The following is a 25,953-nucleotide window of genomic DNA, read 5'->3' as shown; positions in this document are numbered from 1 at the left end:
TTCTTTCTTTCTTTCTTTCTTTCTTTCTTTCTTTCTTTCGCACATGCATGAGTATCTGCTGCATGTGTTGAGAGGAGAATGAGTGTGAGGTTTTCTAACAAGTTTGAACTTCACTTTTTATAGTCATGAGTCCCTTTTTTTTGTACTTTAACATGGTTTTCTTTCACTGATGTTTCTTTAATGTTTTTTTTTTTGGCAGCAGCAAGCTTTTTGCTTGGTGTGATGGCTGGATGGAGTTCTGATTCTGATGGCTTTAGGAGCCTTTCTCACCAGCATGGTATTAAAATACTGTTTGGCATGGATTTTTCAGTGGAGGAGTGTGGTTTGGCTGTTGGAGAACAGATGTGAAAGTGTGAAAGATAAAAAAAGATACTCTTTGGAGAGATTTTTTTAAGGTTGGTTTTGATGTGAAACCTGTATGGGGGTTGTTGTATAAGCCACCATTGACCAAAAATACTGGTGATTTGCAGTGGAGAATTTTGCATGGTATTATTGCTGTTAATGCTTTTCTTTCTATTATTAATCCTGTTGTTTCAGATAAATGTCCTTTTTGTTCATTCAGAGAAACTATTTTTCGTTGTTTTGTACAATGTATTAGAAGAATGGATTTATTACTACTTAGAAATATATATATTTTTTTTAATGGAGCGGACGGAGCAATGACATATTTGGGACGGAGTTTGTTCAGCAAACGCGCTGCGGGTGACGTCACCGTTTCCGCAACAACGTTAGTGACGCATAAATTGCGCGACACATATCGATAATGACTTTTGTTGCCAACGCTTTTAATTATCGAATTTTATCGGTTTTATCGATTCGTTGTTGCAGCCCTAGAATAAATCATTCTACAGAGATTAATCAGTATTTCAGATTTAATTCCTACATGGATGGGGTGCATTGGAGGTAATGGGGGATGACACTTAAACATGTTATTGCTGCCAAGAATCGAACCTCCAACAGACGACAAAAGAGCCTACACTGATAATCTCAATGGATGCTGAGGGGGCGTTCAATAAGATCGAACCCACATTCCTATTTAAAACGCTTTCAGGAATGAATTTTGGTGAAAGATTCATTCAATACATTAAAACACTGTTTATGGCCCCTAAAGCTCAAATATTAACTAATGGTGTCCTGTCGGACGCCTTCTCACTTTCTGGAGGGGTCCGACAGGGCTGTTGTATTTCCCCGTTGCTGTTCTCGATCGCCATTGAACCACTAGCCCTAGCTATCAGAGCTAATGCTTCCATTTCTGGCGTCAAATTTGGCAATTCTGAGCATAAAATTTCACTTTACGCAGACGACATTCTGATCCACTTAATTGAACCAGCGGATTCAGTTCCACCACTCTTTCAATGTCTCCAAGAGTATAGCGCAGCATCAGGATACAAGATAAACTTGACAAAGAGCAAGGTGTTGCCTCTGAACACCCAAGACTTGGATATCACAAACTCTTGTCAAACCATTGAAGGTATGTCCTAGCGGGTTTAAATACTTGGCTATAAATATTAGACAATAACACAAATAAAATGATTGAAAACAACTACTTAAAACTTTTAGAGAAAATGAAAGCTGACACCCAAAGGTGGCGTGACCTTCCCTTATCTCCCATCGGAAGGGTAAATGTCATTAAAATGAATGGGTTACCTAAACTTATCTATTTATTCCATTTATTTATTCTATTTATTAGGTGTCCCTAAGAGCTTTCTCAGGAAGATGAACAAAATTACCTTCTTCTTTTTATGGCAAAACAAAAACCCCAGAGTAAAACTTAGTACTCTCCAGGTGCCTTATAATAAAGGGGGCCTAAACTTTCCAAATTTCAAATCCTGTTATTTGGCATCTTAATTCTGCCTGATTTGGACTTGGTTGCATTCTGAGAGTTGTGATATTGGATGGCTTACCATAGAACAGCATCTGATGAAAGCAGCCCTGCTAAGTCCCATCCCTTTTTTGGGCACAAGGAAAACCTTTCCATATTTACAAAAAGCCCTATAATTCTGCACATCTTTCGGGCATGGCAGGAATCCCTTACATTGCTGGGTTTAAACATCTCGCTACTGAGGAAGACTCTATTGTGGAATAATCCCAACATTCCATACCCTGTTGCAGATGGTATTCTAAAAAAAAAATGGGCTAATAAAGGAATCAAAATGGTGGAGGACCTTTACAGTAACAACATATTGTCTAACGTTCAACAATTTTCTTCTAAATTCAATTTGCCACAAAACAACTTCTTTAAATTTCTTCAAATCAGACACTGGGTTCAAGTTAACTCAACTAACTTCCAACATATACCTAACGATTCCCCTCTCGAGAAACACCTGATCGATACGAGAGCCTCTTCCACAAAAGATCTGATATCCTCTATCTATAACATTCTAAACAGAGATTTACCAATTTACGACAGACTGTCATTTAAAAATAAGTGGGAGACAGACTCGGGTTATGTCTATGAGGACGCCAACTAGCAAAGCATTTTGGTTAGATCCCAAACAGTTCTTGCCTCTACTAAACATAGGCAAATGCAATTCAACATTTTTCACAGAGTTTATTTCACCCCACAGAAATTACATAAAATGAACAGAAACATCTCTGCCATGTGCCAAAGATGTGAGACGGCTGAAGGCAACCTATTGCATATGCTTTGGGCTTGTCCTTGCTTAGAAGACTTTTGGAAGTTTGTCATAGCCACTGTATCAGACATTAGAGAGACTGACACTCCACGAGACCCAAGGATCTGGTTACATGGAGATAGTGATATGCTTAATGTTACTGAACATAAGAAATACTTTGTGTTACTAGCCAGCACCACCGGGAAAAAAAGTTATTCTTTTAAATTGGAAGTCAGAAAATACTCCGTCACAAAAACACTGACTAAACGAGCTTTCATCATATTGAACTCCAGAGAACATTTGTACAATGTAAGGAGAAAGCCTGCAACCTTTGATAGAATATGGAGCTCTTTCCTGCTTTCCCTTCCCTCTATTAGCCCTCCTACTTGAATATATAGTTTTCTATTTCCTTCAAATGACAGATTTCCCTTTTTGTCTCTTATCTACCTTCAATATTTAAGATTTCCCAAAGGGCTAGATGTTAAGTTAGATGTTGGGCACAGTACCATTTCGAGGTGGGTTGGGGGAGAAAGAGGGTAGGGTGGGGTGGGGTGTGTGGTAAAATTTCTTTTTTCTGTTAACATTGTAAAACATTGTATAAAACAGACAATTGTATGTTGATGCATTGTCATAAAAATAAATCTTTATAAAAAGAAAGGCCCAAAGAACACAACCATGAGTGAGGTGATTACTCAGCCTTTAAACTTTAAACTCCCCAGATACTAAACATGTTGAAATTTCAATAAAAGGAATGTAAAAAAGGATTCCCCAGATATTAAGCTCATGGGCTCTGATGGCATTCATGGAGAGTAACCCCATTTCCCACAGACCCAGTCCAAAGGCTCTAGAGCACAGGTGTCAAACTCCATTCCTCGGGGGCCGCTCTCCTGCATGTTTTAGATGTGTTCTTTCTTTAAAACACCTAGTTTAAACGAATGACTTGTGGATGCGCTTCTGGAGAACTTGATCATTTGGTGAGGAGGTATATAAACCATTTGGATCAGGTGTGTTGGAGCAGAAAAACCTAAAACTCCCAGGACAGCTGCCCTTGAGGCCTGGAGTTTGACACCCCTGCTCTAGAGCTTACACAAAAATACCAGGTTGCCCTCCCACACATCCTAACTGTTCAGAGCTTTTTTGCAAGCACAAGGAGGACCTATTCAATGTTAGGTGGGTGGTCAAAACGTTATGGCTGATTGATGACCCTTTGTTTTTAGGCCAAAGGTTATGACCAATTCTTGTTTGTTTCAGGGCAGGATCAATATGGATATTTGGACTCCTCTAGCCTGCGGAGCCATTAGATGACTCTGTTTACAACAGAACAGTTTTAAATCAATATAATGGTTACTTTATTTAGCAGAACGTGTCAGCTTGTTTCTGTCAGTAGGTGAATGTTGATACAGCAACAAGCTGATGCATATGATGTAAATCATTTAAAATGTCCCACTTACACAACCAGCTGCACAGCCTCAGCCTGCTTTCGATCCAGACTGGCTCTGCCCACTGAGACCTGGGTTTCTGTCATAACCATGGCAGGCTGGTACATCTGGCAGAAGTACTGGGCCTGGAGACAAACAGGACAAGACAACCACTCTGACAGATTTAGGATGAAATCTAACTCCTTATCCAAATGATTGTCTAAGGGCAGTGACTTTTTTTCTTTAAATCAAAAATGTTGCTCAACCAAATACCTTCTCTTTGGAAATGTTGAGTTTGCTTCCAATGATCTCAGACATTCGAAGTCGACTTCCAGGGCAAGACAGCATGGCTGTAAAGCAATCAAGAGCCTGACAAAACAAAAAATGAAGATAAATTTGATGTCTACCTGCTGGTTAAAGCCAGTTTTGAGGTGAGCTCATAACACTAAGAGTATTTGCAGCATTTGTCTTCAGGTAGGTTTAAATGCAGGTCTTAATGTTTTCCTACTGGTATACAATGGACTTTAATGGCTCTTTTGAAGGCAGTGAAAAGCACCAACCTCTTGAAAGATGTGTTGTCCTTTAGCAGATGATGTGCTGTCAAAGTTGACACTGATCCGCTCACACCATTTCAGGAGGTCCCTGGTTATAATCAGGAGACATCAACAGAAAACAAGGTGTTTTATGTATTAAACATAAAAGTCATAATCTAATTAAAATGTAGCTCAGAAACAAACAATCAAATTAATTTAATGTAATTTAATTAAAGCTCAAAGATCACAGAAGTGACAAAAACGTTAATTTCTCAGACATACAGGTAAGAGGTAAAGCAACGAATGGCTGCCCATCACCTCTCACCAAATATTGTTAGACACCACTTACTGTACATAAATTACATACTATTACTGTAAATGAATGACGTGAACCAAGGGCACATAATTCTGAAGATGAGGCATTTATAACTTTAAGCATATGTTTAATAACAATTATTGTCAATACAGTGGTATTAAATAGTTGATGTGAAGAAAGATGTTGCTATGCATCAATGGAGCATTTCAGCCATGGTGTAGGGGAATTTGATATACATATCTGGCCATCTTACGAATGAGGCCATCCAATTCATCTGACATGGCATGGCTCATCTCTGAGCTCAAAATACCCAAACTGTCAGCTAGCTCCCTCTGAAATGCTCTTGTTCCAAAGAGCACCAGAGAACTTGAACTGGCACCAGTTCAAGCCCTCTGGGATTCTTCCTAGCTTCCCTCTGTAACACTGGGGCCAGTTAAGTATAGAGTAACAAAAGAATGGCCCTGGACACTAAATCCGACAATAAGCCAGACATCATTGTGTGCCAGCAGGTCCAAATGATCTCTGAAAACATGCTCCCTGATATTCCACAATTTTTCGCAACTTTACACAGCTACTTATGGCCTTGTGTGATCGTCTACACCAGGGGTAGGCAATCCTGGTCCTTGAGGGCCACTATCCTCCATGTTTTACTTCTTTCCTTGCTCAAACACAGATGGAGAGCATCGCTGAGGAAAAGGATGTCTGGGTTTCTCTCCTGGACCTGTTGCTTCTGCGACCCGCCCACGGATAAACGGTAGAAGATGGATGGATAATTAACTTATGACAACAAAAAAAGCATAAAACATTCAAGGGGTGAATAGTTTTTATAGGTAATTACTTTGAGAGCTTCATTAACATCTGCTCAATGATTCAGGAGATATTTTGCTAACACAACAAACAAATACAAACGCACAGATGCTGGCAAAATCTTGTTTGCCTGCCTTTTGGTGGCGAGCAATACAAAATAGGAGTGGTCATGTGCACCACAGAGTGAGAACCAATGACCTCAGAAAAAGCGTCAACCTTAAATAACCTGAATGAACACGTGTATACGAGCTAAATCAAACAAACTGCCAGTACACTGATCTATGAAAAGCAGGAATACTACTGAGGGCAGAGCCTGGAAATAGACAGTAAAATACAGCTTTATATTCACCCAAACACATACACACACACCAACTTTCTGTGGGGAAGCTGAAACCTGAAACAGCCTCAGGACAGAAGACTAATGTCACTATGTGAACCAGAGTTCATAAAGTTGTTATCTAATGAGTATGACTGCAGTGACCCATAGAATCTGAGAGTTCAGCCCGCCATCCAGAGGACAACAATCGATCTATTCAACACTGCAGCAGCACAAAGCTAATTAAATACAGAAATGCTGGGCCTCAGACTATCTGATAGTTTAGACTAGGGGAAAGTGAGGAGGATTCCAACAAACTAAAAAGGATTCAAAATACATGTCTATAACTTCAGAATGAAATCAGAAATTATAGTTGTTTTAGCAGCCAGATATGTTAAGAAAAGCACAAATGTGGTAAAACATAAAATGAGAAAAGCAACAAAAAACTAAATAAAAACTGGCAAGCCTTCCCTGGCGAAATGCATATTGCCTGCTGCCTTGCATGTCAAAGGTTTATACAATGATCTGGTGACTCAATCTGTCAAAATTTAAAGTGAAAATGTTGCACAATGTGTTGCACTCAAAGTCTGTTTGGGATGGTGCTCAGCTACTGCCACAACAATGCTTAGCTCAATATCTGTAAAACTGAGTTACAGCTATTTTAATATCAAATAACTGTGGTAGCCATCTTGAACTGGGTTGACAACTTCCAATGATAATTTTCTAAGACACTATGTTAGTGTAGATTATCGGTCACCCAGGACATGAAAACTGGATTTCTCTTGCTTCTTTCTTGTTTCAAGAAACATAGGTCCAGTTGCTTCAATTAAACCACCTAAGAATATGGCCTTTTACTTTTTCTTTCTTATTATATAGTGGATTAATAACATTTTAATAATTAATTGGAAAATATCTCTACTACATAACAATACATAATTTAATGACTACTAACAAACCAATGGACTGCAGGGATCAATGATCGTCAAAATAACACCCGGAAATGGATGATGATCTCCTCTTCCTCCATCAACTTACAAACTCCAATCTCTGTGATTGTCATAGTGTTGTAACAACTTGAATCAAACTGATTTCCATGCCATGCGGTCGCTGTGTTTCTGTCGGCGTCCCACAAAGGTGTGCTGGCAGAGGAGTAGCTTCCTGGAGTTTGACAACAAGGTTTCTCTTGGAGTATAAAATGTCCTTGTGGAAAAGAAAGTATCTGCTACGTCAGAGAGAAGATTTCTTAATTTCTAGAGAAGTATAAATGTGGCTTTTTACTGTGCATTGTAAAGTATGGTCTGTGTTCATCTCTCATTTCTGTTAAACTCATTACAGCCTTATAACATGTTTTATTCAAAGGGACCTCACAAAGGTGCAAACATATAAAGTTTGTATAAATACTAAATGGTAATGCAGTTCAAACGGTAAAATATAAACAAACTTTGATATTACTAAAATGAGGTTACGCTTAGCTTATGATAAAATAATCATTGTGGGGTGAGGGAGGCCGAAGACTCCAGGACATCATGACAGGGGCGAGTGAGATTAGGGAGTAGTTGTCCTTGATACGGAAAAACAAGCTGCTGCAGCTGTTTGTGTGCAGAAAATCTTGGTCTTGGGTGAGGTTCATAGTATAAAAAGGTGTTGAAAGGGGAATCACCTCAGACATAACTCGGGGTTTTGCAGAGTGACGGTCTCTCTTCTATTTTTGGTGCGTTGTGTGTCTCCATTCAGCTGAATGCAATGTTTGAATAAATGTATGATTCGTAATTACACCTCTGGTCTGGACTTGTTTTGTGTGTCCGTCTTTTCTGCAACATCCAGGGAACGGTGAGAAACAGAAAGTAGTGTGGTGATATTCCTCAGAAGGGAGAAAATGCTGCATACAGTTTCTCAACAGCATGTAAACATTTAGTTCCAACTGTATGTAAAGTGTTTTTTCTTTTTCTTTTATAAATTTATCATAATTAGAAGAATAGAGCTCTGTTATTGTAGGTGTAAGGAATACTCCAAGATATTTAGACCCCTGTTCAGACCGTTTAAAAGAGACCAGATCATCTAACAGGGAATGCCAATTGCCCGCAACCATAATAGCCTCAGATTTATTTGTTTGGATTTTATACCCAGATACTATACTGTATTCATTAAGGTTGTGAAGGAGAGATGGGACAGATGTAATGGGATTCTCTAAAAATATTAGTATATTGTCGTCAAATAGTGACAGTTTGTGTTGAACATTAGCTTTGTGACATATACCATGAATAAAGAGGTTAGTCCTAATCAGTTCAGCCAGCGACTCTATACTGAGTGTGAATAACAAGGGTGACAAAGTATCCCCTGTCTAGTACCACGCCCCAGAGGAAAAAACTCAGAAAAGTGGCCATTTACCCTAACTCTAGATCTGGGATTTTTATAAAAGATCCGAACCCATTTGATAAATGTATTGTTAAAGCCCATTTTTCTTATAGTATGTTGTAATAAAAAAGCCTAGTCCACTCAGTCAATGCCTTCTCAGCATCAAGGCTGAGAAGCATTGAAGGGCTGCTCCTTTTTTCTGCCAATGTCTGAAGATTTAAGGCCATCCTGATATTGTCAGTCTTCTGTCTTTGAGTTATAAACCCAGTTTGGTCTGGTTTCACAAATTTCTTTATACACAATTGGATTCCATTGGCAATGATAGAGGTGAGTATTTTTAGGTCAACACATAAAAGGCTGATCAGACAATAAAAAAGGCACAGTGTTGGGTCTTTACCCAGTTGTATTTCTATCCTGTTTGACTCACCGATGAAGATGATTATGAATCCTACCTGTTGTTTTGATGACAGCATATTATTTTTCTCTAAACTTCAGCTCCAGTTTTCAATTGCTTCAAAACAGGGTTAACAGGCTTTCACTGTAGCTATAATTGTGTTTTAATTTTTTTTATTCAAATGAGTGTAGCTTTATCAGTTTATAACACAATACCAGATTCCACACATCCAGCTGCAAAGTCTGGAACAAATTCATGTCTCGCTTCTTCTGATGGGTTTACATCTCGTTTTGTTTTCACATATTTCACTGTCCGTTCCCTGTCATTAATCATTAAGAAACTTACTGAAAAGTTGTTCTCATTCAAATCATTTGTTATTATGTCTCACTATGAGACATACCCCCTGCATATTCCTCAGAAGCATTTATCTCATTATGTCAATCGTGATTGGTTGGTGATCGTGATGCCTGCATTATCTGCCCTTTAAGACTCTTCCGCTATGACGCAGCATAATTCAAAAACTGGCTCGAGAGATTGCTTCAAAACATCTCTCTCTCCTGACAGGTTAACTTAATTGTCAATAAACCAGAGCAAAAAAAGTAAGGTGGCTCAATCTGACCAACATGTCAGATGGAGAGAATAAGGACAATATGCAGAAATCGTGCCTGGGGAAATTTTCAGCTCAGGCTCTGTCACTGACTCTGGGAATGGAGTAGGAATCCAGTTATGGTATCTTTCTCCGCACAAAGAGGGAGGTAAATCCAAAATAGTTAAAATAAAAACAACTGGGCTTCTGTTCTGTAACTGAAGTAGTTTTGCTTCTCATCCAAGGAGCTTTCTCAATTCTAAAAGCAGAGAGTTCGAGCTTTTAAAGCTGAGATGTTCTGTAAGATAGATTCACATGCAGATTACACTCACTCTCCTAACAATAGATGCTTGTAGGGTCTTTGTTAGCCTGGCTCACAGATGGGCCACTCTGGTCACATAAATAAAGGTCTTGATTGGAGTGAAACTGACTGGGGATCAAACCTAATGCTCCATTGTACGTTTTTTTGAAAGCTGAAATCTGAGACCACCTCTGTTAAAAGCTGGTTTCTCTCTTTTGACATAGATGCTCTCCCACCCTCTCAAACAGTCTGTCTTCTCAGTCCAAAATCTGAACATTTTGGTCCTCAAAAGAGTGTCCTTTAGCCTTGAGGTATAGGTGAACAGCTGAGTCTTGTCCTGAAGAGCTGGCTCTTCTGTGTTGAGACATGCATCTGTGGAGAGGCTGTTTGGTTTTTCCAATACAGAAATAAAGTGAAATAGGTGACGGGAATGTAATTTCACTCTGGGATCAATAAAGTATTGATTGATTGTTTGATTGATTGAAAGACAGAGGTCCAGCAGGGTACAGATTTAGTCTCGGGTGAAGTTCATCCTGTTGTTTAAGTCACTGTCTTGTAGGAGTCATTTTCTGACAGTTTCTACTGCTTCCTAAGCAGGTATGCAAGTGAAAAGAGAAGTAACATCAAATGATACAAGGGTTTCTCCAAAAGTGCCTTTTTGCAAAACTGTAGTTGTGTAAATATTTGGCACAAATATCTTACAATATCACATAATAAATAGCCATATTTTCAACTTTCCTGTCAACTTTAATTTTTTTTTTTTTTTACTAAATCACGGTCGGCCGGTGAACGGCCACCTACCACCGGGCTTAGCCTCTTTTCTGGGGGAATCCCTGGTTACCTCATGTACAGCTATTATAGGCAGAAGGTGAGTTGTCAAAAACCAGTTCATGTCTGAATAATAACAGGTTAGGTGACAGAACGCAACCGTGAGTTTGAAAACACATCAGCAGACCTGTTGTCTGATTTGTTGATCTGTGTGATGCACATTATGCATTGTTTTTATATTTGTTTGTTTTTACATGTGATAGTGATGTAATCACATGTGGTCACTCAACAGCTGTCATGCAGGACCACGTTAGAGCTAGGTCTGATCAGGCTGAAATATAGAGCTGCGTCTTACCTTAGGGACAAATCTCTCCCTTCCAGTAGGCTGCTTGGGTTCTCACAGTTATCCTGAGGGCTATCATCAGGGTTTTCTAGGGTACCTGTGTCCAGCTCAGATTGTCTGACCCCAATCAGCTGGCAGTAGATGTCCAGCAGACGATCTGACACCACCGTTAGCATGGGAAACCTGCTGTCAAGCACCTACAGATGAAGGGACAGGATTAGGTGGGAATATACAAGATAATAGGCACTCTGCAGCAACAAAAAAACTCAATGAAGGCAGAAACTGAAAACAATAGGAGAATTGACATTTTCTGTAATAATGCAGAGCGCTAAATGACTGCTGACATTTGCTAAAGAAGCTGAAACTGAGTTGTAAACCTAAAAAATAAGGCTAGCTAAAAGAAGCAAAACACTTGATAAAAGACAAAAGAGAAAAAAACTAGCTAAAAGTAGAAAAATGGTCATTGAAAGTAGCAAAACATTAGCTAAAAGATAATGTAAATAAAATGCTAACTAAAAGAAGCAAAACGCCAGCTAAAAGTAGCAAAACACTAATAATAGTTGTGAAAGGCTAGCTAAAAGCAAGTATGACATTGCAGATTTCAAAGAGAACAATGTTGATGAATAGATTAAAGAGATCTCAATCAATTTTTTTAATGAAAATATTTGTGAATAATGTTGAATATTTTGAAAAGTATAAAAGTTACAAAAACAAGTCATAGCACACATCTCCTCAATGACCTGAGCATTTTGAAATATGAATGGCTAAAATAGCACAAGTATGCAAAAGAAGTGAGAATACAAAAAAACGTACCAACAAATAAATAAATAAGCAGTGCGAATGTTCAAGGCTCAGTTATAGTCGTGTTTCAAAATGTTGCGCAGGACTTCGCTGATGCCGCGAACCTGAGCAAGTGGTGTAGGCATTTCTACTAGACGCTTACATTGGTGCAGTATTCTGTGAAGAGACAGATGGCAGTACACTACATGTCCAGTGGAAATGTTTTTTGGTTTCACACACCAAAAATGGCTGTGCACAGTACTGCACATATTCAGGGGAAAGAACTTTAGTGTTTATGTCTGTGATTAGGGTTGGGTATTGAGTCCTGTGAATTGATTGGAACCAGGACTAATGTTTCAATTCTCGACAAATACCTAGCTAACATTAGCCCATGTATTTTTTCATAGACAAACAACCTGAATTAGCTAGGCAGCTGACCAGACCCCGCGATGTGCTACTCTGTTCACCATTGCGTCCAAAGGAAAGATGTTGGTGTAACAAACTGAAGAGTGCCATACAAAGGTTATAGCATATATTGCATCTTAAAAGAATTGTAATTGAGAATCGTTAGGAACTGGAATCAAAACGAGGAATCTGAACTGTTCAAATTCAAACGATGCCCATCTCTAGCTATGATACTGTGTCACTGTTACAGAAAGGATGTTTAAACTGAAGAAATTCAGTTTGACTTTCATTGATTTATTTGCTTCAAATGTAATGTTGAGTACATACATGACATTATAAGGACAGTTAGCTGTATTGTATTCTTGCCATAATAGAAAATAATGTCTCAAGTTATGGTATTCTCACTGGCAGTAAAATGAATAAAATCAAAAATACTTGAATACAAGAGGGAAATTAAATGGTGTTGTCACTCATTATCCTGGTTTTGTTAAGGAGTTGTTATAGAAGCTGAAGGCTGTAAGCAGGAGGGATCACTTGTTGAGATCTTTAATGACATAATAATGCAAGTACATCCTCTCAAAGATTAATAAACTTTAATTTCAAAAGAACACTTAACAGTGGAACTGGAACACAAAAAACAAAACAACCAAAAACAAAAATAAATAAAATAAAACAGACTCTGTCTCCACTAAAAAATAGAAAATAATAATTGTTAGTTTTAGAAAGAGAAAACAGGTAAAACTGCCAGTTTATTAAACAAAAAGTGTAAACTAACAAAAGCTTACTCCATTTAAATAAGAGCAGCTGTCTGTCGATTAAATCCCCCAGTGATGATGGACTGTCTGGAACTTGAATAAGGAGAGGGACCACGGGTAGTAGTGTTTTTTTCCCAGCTGGGAAAACTGCTTTGGATGATTGTGCTTTAGGTGCAGGTGCAAGTTGGTTATATGACCAACTGATCTTAGTTTCTACCGTTTTATGATAAATGCGACATACCGGCTCACAAAGGTTCAGCGGTTTGCTTCAGTCATGTGGTTTGAATCTGAAGTGCCCCCAAACCTCTGCCGTTGCGTTCAACTTTGAAACCACTTCCATTTTGTTTTTTTCCCCTAATATCAAATAGTGTTTCTTTAGCTTGCTAAGGTACAAGACGATGCGCCTTGGGGAGGTCAGTGGGAAAGGGAGGTCAGTGAAAAGCACCGGAGTTGAGCCTTTTGTAATCCAGTGTCTTCAGTAGAAAGAGAGACACGAAGAAATAAAGCCAATAAATGAAAATTATCAACCTCATTTTAATTTATCATGCCATTAATTGATTTAATGTTTATCGCGAAAGGCCTTGTCCAAAAGTAAAAAGGTTTCAGTAAAAATACTTCCAGCTGCACAGCACGTGATATAAGAGAAAAAAATCATCCAAAAAAAGCAATTCACATCCATATAAGAAAGGAATTAAAGTTTTCAAAAGCTGTATCTCAGAATGAATGTAACAGAGCTACTCCCAACATGCAGCCACCTTGAGCGGCGCAAATCTAGAACTTTTTCTAGAATTGATCCACAGAAGGCTACAGTGGATCACTTTATTGGTCATCATAGGACCAATATTTGTTTTCCTCTGTGGTCTATAAACATTTCTCTTTACCGATTGCAGCAGCAATCTCCTTCAATGAGTTTTGAGCCACAAAGAAGATTTGTGATCTCTCATGGAGGGAAAATATAAATGCCAGTACAGGTGAACCAGCTAAACGAAAGCACATTTGAAATTGTTTGTTTTAAATGTAGCACAGCACGCACAGTTCGCACCAAGTTACAAAAAATGGGAGGTGCATGCCGCAAAACTGCGTGGGGCAGGGGGCAGGCGCAATTCCTTCACTATCGGTGCACGCACTCACACGCAATGTTCAATGCGTCAATTATAAACCTAGCTTCAATCAGCATTTGGACAATAAATAGGTTTACATTTTTCGTTGTTATAGCAAACAGCAAAATGTAAAAATAATTTATATGTTCACTTAGAACACATAAATTTTTTTTTGTAGAAATCTTATATTAAAAATAAAAAATACTGTATTTTTTTGTAATTCTGAATATTGAAGAAACCACTGGGGTGTTGTCTGCTTTTTCCGTGACCAACCCGGAAGTCTGACGTCTGCTGAGCTGCTGAGGTTCAGCAATTCATCAGTGAGTGGATGAATACCGGTGTTCTGACTTTCTGTGCTACCCATCAATCCGACCTACCTTGTGGCAATGCGCATACGCAGAACGATGTTACGTCACAGGTTGTTTACTCAGCAGATTTCTTATCGATATGCGCTACCCATAGAAGTTTGGTTTAGTTTTGTTTCATTTCTCCAAAGGTTCAGTAAGTTTTATTAACTATGGAAATAAAGTAGAAATAAAATAAGATTTTGACATTCTGTCAGGTAGGAGAAGGCAGAGGACGTTTGTCCCACAGCACGCTGCAAATGATGAAGCATGGTGGAAGCAGTTGTGGTACCCTACAAGCTGAACAACTCCTCTTTCTGGACACTGCATGGAAATAACTAGATTTTTCTTATTGTATTTTTTTCTTTTAAACCATTAAAAGATGCATATCTGTACATAAAAAATTCAGACAAGTGAAATTTATTTCTGTGGAGTGTTTTGGAAGTATTGTTCTTAATTAAGTGTTTGTATGTAAGTTGTAATTTTTTTCCGACACTTGCTGCTTTCAGCTCTTGTGTCAAGTAAACTGGTTGATGTGAAAAAAGGTAAATTAACAAAGAAGCTGCTGTTAATTTTATTATTTTACACCATGAATAAATTTAATATTGTTATTATTATGTGCTTGTTTCAACTGCAGTATAACAGCAGACTCAATACTCCGCTTATAACATTTAAATTGTTGTGCTTGTCACAGCTGTAACACTGTAGCAACACTTTGCAACTACTTTGATAGTAGTTTTTGTTCAAGAAGTTGAGGGCACCTAAAGTAATTCTTAAACTATTTACAGTTATAGCAATACTAGCAGTTGAAGTGTGTGAAATTGTTAAAATACTGTTGCTTTTATATGAATAAGGAAAATGACAGATAGAAGAGAACAGATCTGGGACAGACATTGGATCAGGAAGCGCAGAGAATTAGTAAGGAGGAAGTGAGGTTTGTTTTAGAGAGATATTCTAATAAAGGGATGAGTGCATACATCTGCGATATCTTTTCATTTTAAACAGGTAGGATACTCTAATGAAGGAAGTGATTTTTGTGGTTTTAGAAAGGTTTTCGTTGTGGATATAAATTGTTCCAATGCTATGCTAAGCATAACTTTTAAGTTTCAGACATGAACTTCAAAGAATGTTAACCGATGATGATATTTAACATTAACACAGACTGCTATAGTTTTTGGTTTGTAAACATGACGGTTACAGTTTTTGACGGGTAGCACCGACAGTTAGACATTGCTATCTAGCCGTGCTACGGTTGGTAAATCTGACGAGGTAGCACATATCGTCAGAACACTGGTACAATATAGTTCAGTTTGTTGGAATTAATTGTTCAAACCGGCCAGAAAATACCACTGGAGTTTCATTTTTTTGGCTTCCCGAAATCAGATTTGGATCCATAAACGTCAATGTGGGAATTACTATCCAAACTCGAGATCGTATCACTTCAATGGAAAGAACCACTCCGACCCTCGTTACTTATTGGCATTATGCCAAAAAACAGGACATTTTGCCAGCAGCAGTCCAAACTATTTTTAATTTTAAAAGAGGGGCAAATGGAGAGGACATTTCCATGCACGCTGTCATTAAAAGGTATGAGCTGCTTACAGGCCGACAGCCTGAGATCAGTTTGTGATTGATGAAACAATATAGACAATCCATGTGTGATTAAACAAATGTTACAGTCCAAAACTGCTACTGATTAGTTTACTCTGGCGTGAGAGTTTATAAACGCTACTTTGAAGCGTGCTAAGGTTGTTTACAAGTTAGCATCTGGTTAGCATCGTTAGCAATGGGTTAGCTTGAAGTTAGCATCGTTAACGCTCTCCTGCCGTCTTTATGTTGATTTACTTACGTCGTGTACTGATGTCATGACAATGAACTGGAGGTAATCAGTTCTCACAGTTTCACGTTCCCAACTCAGTTGTTATGCGTGTTGTTTTGTTGGCCATGACGGTCCTGGTGATCATCAGAATCTGTTGAGTTTTCATCTGACTGCAGAGATCCAGCCATCAATCCAGGTTCATACTAGTATGGTTTTATGTCCAATACTCCCGCAGTTTTCCAGCATTTCTTTGTATTCAAAAAAGGCTTTGTCTTCCATGTCCACTAGTAAACAACTGGACAGCGGCGGCGTACTTGGCTGTTTGTGGCACAGCGCTTGTCATGAACCCAGGAGGGAACTCCACAAATCACCCACTCTGGACATTATTGAGTAAAACGCTAAAAACTGTTTATTTAACCTTTAGGTCAAAAACAGGTCCCTGCAATGTTGTGTGGATGTGTTTGACTAAATAACATACATGAAATGTTTTTTTTAAGATTTATTTTTCAGTTCAACTTTAAAAGGATGCATACTGACTGCCAGTTCTTTTAAACAGATTATATTTATGTTGAAAAATAATGGAGTTATAGTTCTTTTGGTCAAATCTAGTAAACAACATTGAGTGTGATCTCATGCAATATTGTAAGATTATGAGTTGTGATTATGTGAGCACTTACCTTCTTCAGCTCCCCTCGGTTCATGTCACTCATATGTATTTTGGTCCAGTATTTGTCCAGCAGTGCTGCATGGGAGTTAAGAGGTCTATGCCAACTACTACCACTGTAGTATACCCTACACAAACAACAAATATTCAATGTTATTTCTGTCTGACAACAAACAGGCCCAAAATTACAGAGAGAAACTGTATTTTCTGCTCAAATGCAATGTGAAGTTTGAGTGCTAAATGAAGCTAAAACTGAGTAGATAAATTGTTAAAAATATGTTAGCAGTAACAACAGAATAAAATTAGCAAAACGGTAGCAACAACTAAAATTAGCTTAACTGTAGCTGAATGCTAAATTAGGCAACCAATAGCTAAAAGCTAAACTTAGCAAAACAGTAACAAAGAGCTACCATGAACAAAACTGAAACTAAAGCTAAACTGTAACTAAAAACTAAAATTAGCAAAATGGTTGCTAATGGTTAACCGTGAGACGCACACATTTCGTGAGGCACACTCGCTCACACGCCACACTTTGTATTTCTCACGCTAAAAAAAAAATACACACAGGCACATGCCCTTTTTTGAAGAGAAACCAATGTGCAGCGCAATGTTTTCCGCGCGGGCTAGAGCACAATAGGGGCCAACTCAGCGACTTTGTTTTTAGAATCCTCCAGCCATTTTTTAAAGCGACAAGCAACAAATCTACTGACTTTTTTCTGTGTTATTGGAGACTTTGTTGACGAAATGTGTGAAAGCACCAATGACTCTGCAGTTCCTGTCCTCAGCGTGCTGTAAGCCCCGCCCACTTCCCCAAGCACTGACAGCTGTCAATCTCACAGCAGAGAGGAGACCCGCTGTGGGTATGCAGTATATGTGGCGCATAGGGGCATGTTAGAGGGGGCGCCAAAGCGATGACCGGGGGAAAAAAAATCCAGTCTGCATTGTCTATATTTAACCGCTGTTTGTCCATATGTAAATGATATGATCCATAACAGAGACACGTCACTGATCAGGTGCCCCTCCACTCCTTCAGCTCCCATTCTGTCCCCCCCGGGCTGACACCGCCTCTGGGAACAGCAGCTGGGACATCTCTGATGAAGGCCAAGTATACAGCCGAAACATGTCAGGTTATGTCAGAAGAGACATAAGAAATAATTAAGTGTCTAATAACATTAGAACCTTAAAGACTGTATTATATATATATATATATATATATATATATATATATATATATATATATAGACACGATATACTTTATTGATAGCTTGAGCTTTAAAAGGTTAGATGCTCTATAAGCTGGATTCACATGCAGATTGTTCTCATTCTCCAAACAACAGAGGCTCATTAGGGTCCTTGTTTTTGCTAATTTTATAGCTACTGTTTTGCTAATTTTAACTTTTAGCCATGTTTTTTGTTTGCTAATTTTAGCTCTTACTACCCCTTTGCAAAACATATTTTGTTCTACCTTCTAGTTGCAAAAATCTGAAATCCAGGAGTAACATCAAAACAATCCTCCCGCCCTGGAATCACCAACTTTTTATTTTCCATCAAAGGCAAAAGAACAGATATCTGAAAAATAAAAAAAAAAAGTCCAGTTGTTATTAGTGGAAATATAGTGCTCAATTTAAAGCATTTTGAAGGAAAGGTTTGAACTCACCACATCCAAAGGTGCATTGTCGATGTCTTCTAAGAGGATCCACTGTCCTCTGGAGACAGCTTGTGTAAGTGTTCCTGGCTGCCACACAAACGTCCCTGGTATATCAGTACAGCGGTACATTCCTAACAGCATCTGCAAACAAACAACAAAACACAGATACAAATCTTAACTATTTGACTAATTATAAATTTATAGTGGCACTACAACAACTTCACAAAGAGAAAAAAAAAACTTTAGCATTTCACCAAGGAATGCAAATCACTTTCATTCCAGAGTTTTAGACTAAGATCATCTTAAGAAAAAATGAAAGTAAAGTCATTATGGTCAGTTGCAAGAAGCCCCATTATATTGCTCATGGTCAGGGCTGTTGTTCTTTGGTTGCTCCCCTCAAACTCATACAAGATATTTTTTGGTAATTGATTTTGTGCCTGATGCCCTTCCTGACGCAGCCAGGTTCAAGATTACGAGACTGTGGCACTGACCGCAGAGCTAATGGAGCCTCATAGTTAGTGTTCAGAGTAAGTGTTGCAAACTACTACTACCACAAGATTTTAGGTCAGTGGTAAATGGTAAATGGCTTGCACTTGTATAGCACTTTATCTAGTCCAAGGACCCTAAAGCGCTCCACACTACAATTATTCACCCATTCATACACTGATGGTGGTAAGCTACATTGTAGCAACAGCCCCTGGGGCGGGCTGACGGAAGTGAGGCTGCCATCACACCGGCGCCACCGAGCCCTCTGACCACCACCAGTAGGCAAGGCGGGTGAAGTGTCTTGCCCAAGGACAAATAGAGAGGAGGCTCGAACCAGCAACCCTCCAGTTACAGGACGAGCCCTTACCTCCTGAGCCACTGCCGCCACCCAGTGGGCATAACAATAACAGACAAAAACAGACTGAGACAGTAAACACCGTTTGGAATTGACATTTGCAGACCACCACCATTTCCGACAGAAAGAGGGGGGTAGTGTGAAGTGTGAAGTGCAACTTACATTGATATAAAAGATATTGTCTCATCTTGCATCTTGTATGAAAATATATCAATATTTCTTATAATCTCGAGATATTGTCAAGCCCTACAACCAGGGGTGGAAATTAGCACCCGCCACTGGCCAAATGCGGGTAAATATTTGAAGTGGCGGGTGAATTTGATCAACACACACGCCACAGTGGCGGGTTGGCAATTTGAACAGAAAAGATGTTATTTGTCCTCTTGACATATAGGGGGCAGCAATGTTCTCGAGTTGCTGCTAAATGCAAGAAGGAGAAAAGTTTAGCAGACACTCTTTACCAGTTGGTGGTGGTATTGATTTCTTCAGTTGTTTACCAACCACCAATAAAAATCAAGAAGAAGAAGAAGAAACAATTTGAGGAGTAGCATTAGCAATGTGGCGGAACATTTCGGGAGTTAAGCGGGTGGCAGTCAACAAAAATGTTTTTCAAGAGTAGTTGAGGGAAGAACCGAAAGTTAAACGTTTTTTTTAACTAAATCAATGACGTCATGACGTTGGTCAGTGTGCGTTCACGCCTACGGCCGGTGTTCACAAAAATCACTTCCTTTATCAGAAAATCCTATCTGTTAAATATAAGCGGGCAGCACAAATAGATCTATGCATTAAAAGCAGCAAGTGTCTGAAAAACATCAGAACTTGCATACAAAAACTTACAAAAGCACAAAAAAAAATACTTCAAAAACACTCCACAGAAATAAATTTCACTTGTCTGATTTTTTTATGTACAGATATGCATCTTTTAATGGTTTAAAGTAAAAAAATAAAATAAGAAAAATCTAGTTATTTCTATGCAGTGTCTAGAAAGAGGTGTTGTTCAGCTTGTAGGGCACCACAACTGCTTCCACCCACCTCCATCATCATCATCATCATATGAAATAACTTTTTGTCACAACAAAAAATAATGGCTGGTAAAATATTTGGGTGGCTGGTGGACAAAATTTTTAATTTCCACCCCTGCCTACAACCGATGATTAGTTCCTAAAAGCAACAGACAAATCCACACACAAACACAGGCAAACATTATCACCTGATTTTTTTTTTTAATTTTTTTGGGAGGTGGGCGATAATGAATGGATAACTCAAAAAAAAAATTAAGCTGCAAAAGGTGAATCTCACAAAGTTGACAATCTTCTAACAACCTACATGAGATGAATCTTTTTAGTGTCTCACCTTGCTGTCAGTTTGATCCCCAAGCTGGACCTTGAGAAACTGTGTAGCTTTTGTGTGTCCAGTGATTGCAGCCATATACGCTACCAAGGCAGTTTTACCACATCCAATTGGACCCTCTAGGAGCACAGGATTCTGGGAGGCCACAGCCAAAGCAAGGCTCCTAAGATTATGGCATGTTGAGTCCACCAGAACCAGATCTGATGGATCCACCTAGAAATTCAGATCAAGCTTATGAGCAAAGAATAAATAGGATACAATAAAAGAGGACGAGACTGAGAATAAATACCTGTTCAGGCTGTCTGGGAACAGTTCTGGGAAGTACAACACCGCAGACTGCTACAACATTTGGGGACAAGTCCTCAGGAAACACCTGACCTCTGTTGAGTTTATGACCATCGTCCTGACACCACATCACATCACTCTGATTGGCTAACACCAGGGCTTTCTCTGTCTCCATCTGCTCACTTTCCTTCAAAGACCTAAACAATCAAAGACAAATATCATAGTCAAAGAGAGCATAAAGTTTGATTTTAGGCATTTTTTTCTCTGATGGTATTTTGACTCGCCTTTTGAAGAGAAACAGATAAAACTAATTTTGCCAATGACAACCGAGTTGTTGGAAATGCACTCACGAGTGAATAATTATGTAAAGAAACAAGGGTGCAAAATTAAAACTGGAGAAACTGCATTTTTGCATTTTCTGTGAAGATGCAGTATGAATGCTGAGTTATAAATGACTTCGCTGAAATTAGCTGAAGTTGCTGAAAGTGAGCTGGAAGTTGAAAGTAGCAAAAAAAAAATAGCTAAGGGCTAAATGTAGAAAAAAAGTTCAGAAGACAGAGAGAAAAGAAACACGTCCGCCTTCCACCAGGAGCAGAGAGAAAAACAGTATGTGTTTTTGTACAGTGCCCTGCCCTTGTGACTTGGCACTATATACATAAACTGAATAAAATCAGCATCACAATGATCAGTGATAAATCAGCATTTACAAAACTATATGAAGATGAAAATAAGTTCAACTATGCATGTAAGTTTTGGCGTTTTGGTGTAGTGGAATATGCAACATACTTATAAAGCATAGAAACAGCTTTAGTGAATGTTGAGTCAGCATAACCACCATACCCACTATTGTTTTACTGCTTATAGTTTCCCATACATGTTTTTTGCTGTGACAAAATCGTCATCAGCTATTTTAACTGTTCAAGTGTCAAAATGCTTATTTTGTTTAAGACCACTTTTGGTTTTGTAACTTTTTTTTTTTTAAATACGTAACTTTATTTACATTTTTTTCCCCCTCACTAAAATAAGTTCTCTTCCAATCCTTGGAAAACTTGGCACCCTGAAAATCTACTTCAGAACATTTGTTTCATTTTTATCTATTAGCTACTGTTTTGCCAATTTTAGCTTTTGTTTTGATCATTTATTTAGCTTTTGTTCTGCTCATTTCAGATTGAACAATTTAGTTTCAGCTTTAACAAACTTCAGAAGTCATTCACACAACATGTTCACAGAAAATGCAATTTATTTAGCTTTTTGGTTTTTAATACACCTTGACTGATGCTGATACAGATTTTGTAATATTTTATTGCTTTTGTGAACTTGGATCATCCTAAACTGTTACCAGAGTTCATATTTCAAATTTAGAGACATTGGAAAGTTGTCTTCAACAACACAGGAGTGATAATGTTTCTTTTTTCTGTTTTCCTTGGTTCTTTGCACAGCTGCCTATGTTACAGACTGTGACTCCTGTCATTATTTTCACTAAAACTGTTGCTAATCTAAGTAAATAGGTTAATTTCTGCAGAAAATCACGGTCGGTCGGCGCCATCTACCACCAGGCTTGGCCTCTTTTCTGAGGGAAACCCTGAACGGGATCATGATTTCACAGAATATCATATGACAATATAAATAAAACACAAATAAACGTAGATACTTACTTAGTTCTAATAAGCATGACTTCATTGTTTGTCAGCACTTTCTTCAGGAAGTTGGTTTTCTGATGATCAGTCATGTGAGCGATGATTGCTAAACACTGAGCAGTGTACCTGTTGGACAAAGGAAGAATAATTGTAAGCAGAGACATTAGAAATCATTTTCACTATAGTTTGGGCTGCTAAAAAAGAAAAAACAAAACAAACAAAAAAAAAATCACACATTGTAACATGTAGGTTTGTTGTTCATTGCTCACTACCATTTTTTTGAGTACAGATAAATTTGCATAAATGTGCACAACTGTAAAACACAGAAACCTGTACCATCTTTTTCACACCATAGGTGGTTGTGATGTATCAAGTATACAGAAAAAATATATATATTGGTATTGGCATTCTTACAACTCATTGAAGCACTGCTTCATTTCCCATGAAAAGTGATTCTGTTAAAAGCAGTTCTCTACTGCATGCCATTAGAGTGTAATAGAATAAACTAAAAAATGATAAAAAAGAAAATCTATTTAAAACGTAAGTAGGTATTTTGGGCTCAGCAGCTTAGTTCCAGTGAAAAGAACAAGCCTTCGTGTCCTACATCAGTGTCTGACCTCACAAATGTGGTTTTGGAAGAACGGTCAAAAATTCCCATAAACACACACTTAAACCTTTGGAAAGCCTTCCTAGAAGAGCTGAAGCCGTTATAGCTGCAAAGGTTGGGCCAACATCATATTAAACCCTATTGATTCTGAATAATGATGTTAACAAATTAATTGTTGCATATTTGAGAATAAAGCAGTGACGTACCCTCGAACCACGGCGTCGCAGACGAGCAGCTGTGAAACACAGGGACTCCAGTCCCATAGCATCCGGAACCTGGCACAGTCACACTGGAGGAACCGCAGGGTGGCAGCCATCAGATCACGGAGCTTCATCCTCTTGGGGCCATAGTGGACAGCTGACGATTGTTCACTGGTGAAGAAGAGTCTTTGGAACACTGGGGGGGAACTGCTGAAGTACCGTGCAGCAAACCTTAAAGAGAGTAAAGGCAAACTAGAAACGTTTTGCAAAAATGCTGGAGGGTTTCAATGCAGGTGCTGCCTCAAACTCAACCATATGTTTGCAATAATCTCAGCTCAGAAAAAATACCTACATTTTAATGTTTGAAAAGAACCAAGATCAACAAAAATGTTAGAGCTGCTACCAGTGCTCAGTATAGTTACCAGGGTAACCACACACTTGTGTCTGTCACTCCCTGACTATCAGGTTAATGAGAGGTAGACAGAAACACAGACTGAATAGTAAGCCTCAAGTTTCACTTTAGGTACTGTGTTCCTTTTTTGAGTCGGTGAACATTGAGGTGATGTTACTCGTTACCAAAAAGCTCCAGTTTTATCTCATCTGTTTAAAGGACATTTTCCCAGAAGCTTTGTGGCTTGTCAATATGAATTTTGGCAAATTCCAGTCCGGCTTTGTGATGATTCGGTGTTGTCCTCCATCATCTTCCATTAAATTCAGTTTATATAGAGATCAAAAGAGGGTTGGCTTTTTTCATGCATTTCGACAAAATCCAATTTAACTGCATCATTTTTTGGATCGCAGCTTTTTGTTAAAGCACACGATTTCCAGTCAAGCAGCACCTTCTATATATTTTGCATGCTTTATGTCAAAGCTGTGTGATGAGATACAGAACAAAAAGATTTTAATAGGATAGCATTAATGGTGCTTCAATGCTTATGTCTTGGCAACATTAACTATGTAAGTCAATTTCATTGACCTGCAGAAAGAAAACATAAGACACAAGAAGGACCACTTACAAATGTGCATCAGGACAAATGTGGAGGAGTTTGCTGAGGGCCACACACAGGCGCTCGTGAAGATCATGGTTGATGCTGCCACCAGCTTTAACCCTCTCTGCACTTCGCTCCAACAGGTCTAGGATCAGAGGTCGAAGGTGCTGAGCAATCAGCAAGGTGTAATCCTTCTCCAGAAGAAGTTGAGCCAAACACTCCAGTAAACACTGTCTGTCTTGCTGACCCCATGTCTGCAGGGAAGGGGTCAAAAAGGCACAAAAAACACTGTAAAAACAGTAACTTGACATTTCAAAGACGGCAATGGAGGTATCACAGTGGTCTTTAGGTTATGGATTTTATTATTCTAAACAATGCTTTCAAACTAAAAGGATTATAGAATTTTTGAAGAGTCATAACATTTGGAATGCTTTTCCATCATACCGTATATATTTAAAACTCTTAGTGACATTAATATTTTGTTATAAATATAATTTTTTGGTTTGTAAAATTCATTTACAGGCACAGGCAAGCTCATTCAACTTTAGTCCCCACAAATGTTATACATGAATTAATAAATACATCTTACATAAAGATGAATCAGTTTTATCACCCGTAGTTTGACAATTATATTAACTGGTCAGCTGCTAAGAAAAATGGTGAGCATCAGAAATTCAACTTTGGTGTAACACCTATAGAATGTGACATTGTCATCACTTGCCACCGAGATGCAAAAGTGGACATGCCTGTGCATGTGTCTGTCTGTTAGTAAAATATTTCATGAAACATTGGACAAGTTTTAAGAAGCTTTCAGAACGAAATCATTCGATTTGTCTACAACTGATTAGCTTTTGAAGTCTAACTAATTCAAGATGGCTGCTCCACCAATTACCTTAAAACACAAAAATGGCTGTAACTCAGTCAATTTAATATTGACCTAACATTTGGTGTGGTAGTAGCTGAGACAGATCCCAACCACATATTCTAAGCAATAGTTGATTGGACAACATTTCTGTTTGGGGTCAACTCTGTCAGCACAATATCTCATGGATTTTAATAAAACTCAGTAAAAAAACATTGAATTAACATCTATAACAAATTAACATTTGAAGCCAGTTATACTCCAGCTGGCCTCCACAGATAATATATGATTTTAGCCAGACTCTGACATGAAAGGCTGCGGGTGATATGCATTCTTTCAAGGAAACAGGCCTTTAATTCAACTTCTCACAAGGCTAAAACTGTCTGCTGTGAAAGTTGAGTTCAAACTTATTGAACAAACTGAAATCTATTACAAGTATTTTTATACCTTGTAAATAAGATTTAGGAAGGAAAAATAGCTTTGTTTTCTCCAAGTATTTAGATTATCTAGCTGAACACGCTGTAATGCCATCATATGCACCGCTCACAAATAGGAATTTTTAAGATTAATAAAGTAAAAATAAAAAGCACATTATTCTACAGTCAGTCAACATATCTTACCTGCTTCAACAGATACTGGCTTATTCGATTGTGACTTTTATCTACATGTCTGGAAATGATGTCCAAAGATGACAGACTTCGTTCTAGATTTTCCATCATATCATGTGGCTCTCGGAAACGCGAAATACAATGAAAACAAGACAAGACAAACACGTTTCCAAGGCGATCACCGTTAGTAAAGAAAAAACGCACAGTTTATCACAAGCTAGTGTATCACGTTTCCGTCATTGCTTTCAGAAAAAAAACCTTGTCCACATGTGCGTTGAAGCACAACTTTTTCCGGGTCGACTCCCTC

General features: G+C 38.4%; 1 protein-coding gene across 2 annotated transcripts in view; it reads right to left on the bottom strand.

Annotated features, from left to right (window-relative positions):
• The window catches only part of mdn1 (midasin AAA ATPase 1), a 206,600-nt gene extending 180,693 nt beyond the window's left edge, over positions 1 to 25,907 (bottom strand). For both annotated transcript variants that reach the window (XM_017437728.3, XM_037980849.1), the window contains exons 1-13: positions 25,659 to 25,907; positions 24,204 to 24,430; positions 23,194 to 23,418; positions 22,399 to 22,506; positions 20,748 to 20,940; positions 20,462 to 20,671; positions 18,277 to 18,408; positions 18,085 to 18,188; positions 16,633 to 16,747; positions 10,765 to 10,949; positions 4,594 to 4,675; positions 4,307 to 4,402; positions 4,067 to 4,179 (exon numbers count right to left, since the gene is read on the bottom strand). In XM_017437728.3, coding sequence (XP_017293217.1) covers positions 4,067 to 4,179; positions 4,307 to 4,402; positions 4,594 to 4,675; positions 10,765 to 10,949; positions 16,633 to 16,747; positions 18,085 to 18,188; positions 18,277 to 18,408; positions 20,462 to 20,671; positions 20,748 to 20,940; positions 22,399 to 22,506; positions 23,194 to 23,418; positions 24,204 to 24,430; positions 25,659 to 25,757 — 1,889 coding nt within the window. In that variant the 5' untranslated portion in view covers positions 25,758 to 25,907. The remainder of the gene's footprint in view (positions 1 to 4,066; positions 4,180 to 4,306; positions 4,403 to 4,593; positions 4,676 to 10,764; positions 10,950 to 16,632; positions 16,748 to 18,084; positions 18,189 to 18,276; positions 18,409 to 20,461; positions 20,672 to 20,747; positions 20,941 to 22,398; positions 22,507 to 23,193; positions 23,419 to 24,203; positions 24,431 to 25,658) is intronic.
• Positions 25,908 to 25,953: the final 46 nt, after the last annotated feature.

This window comes from Kryptolebias marmoratus, linkage group LG17 (genome assembly GCF_001649575.2).
Source record: "Kryptolebias marmoratus isolate JLee-2015 linkage group LG17, ASM164957v2, whole genome shotgun sequence".
NCBI lineage: Eukaryota > Metazoa > Chordata > Actinopteri > Cyprinodontiformes > Rivulidae > Kryptolebias > Kryptolebias marmoratus.
Note: the sequence above shows the minus strand (reverse complement) of the source record. Positions and strands in the feature narration are given on the sequence as shown.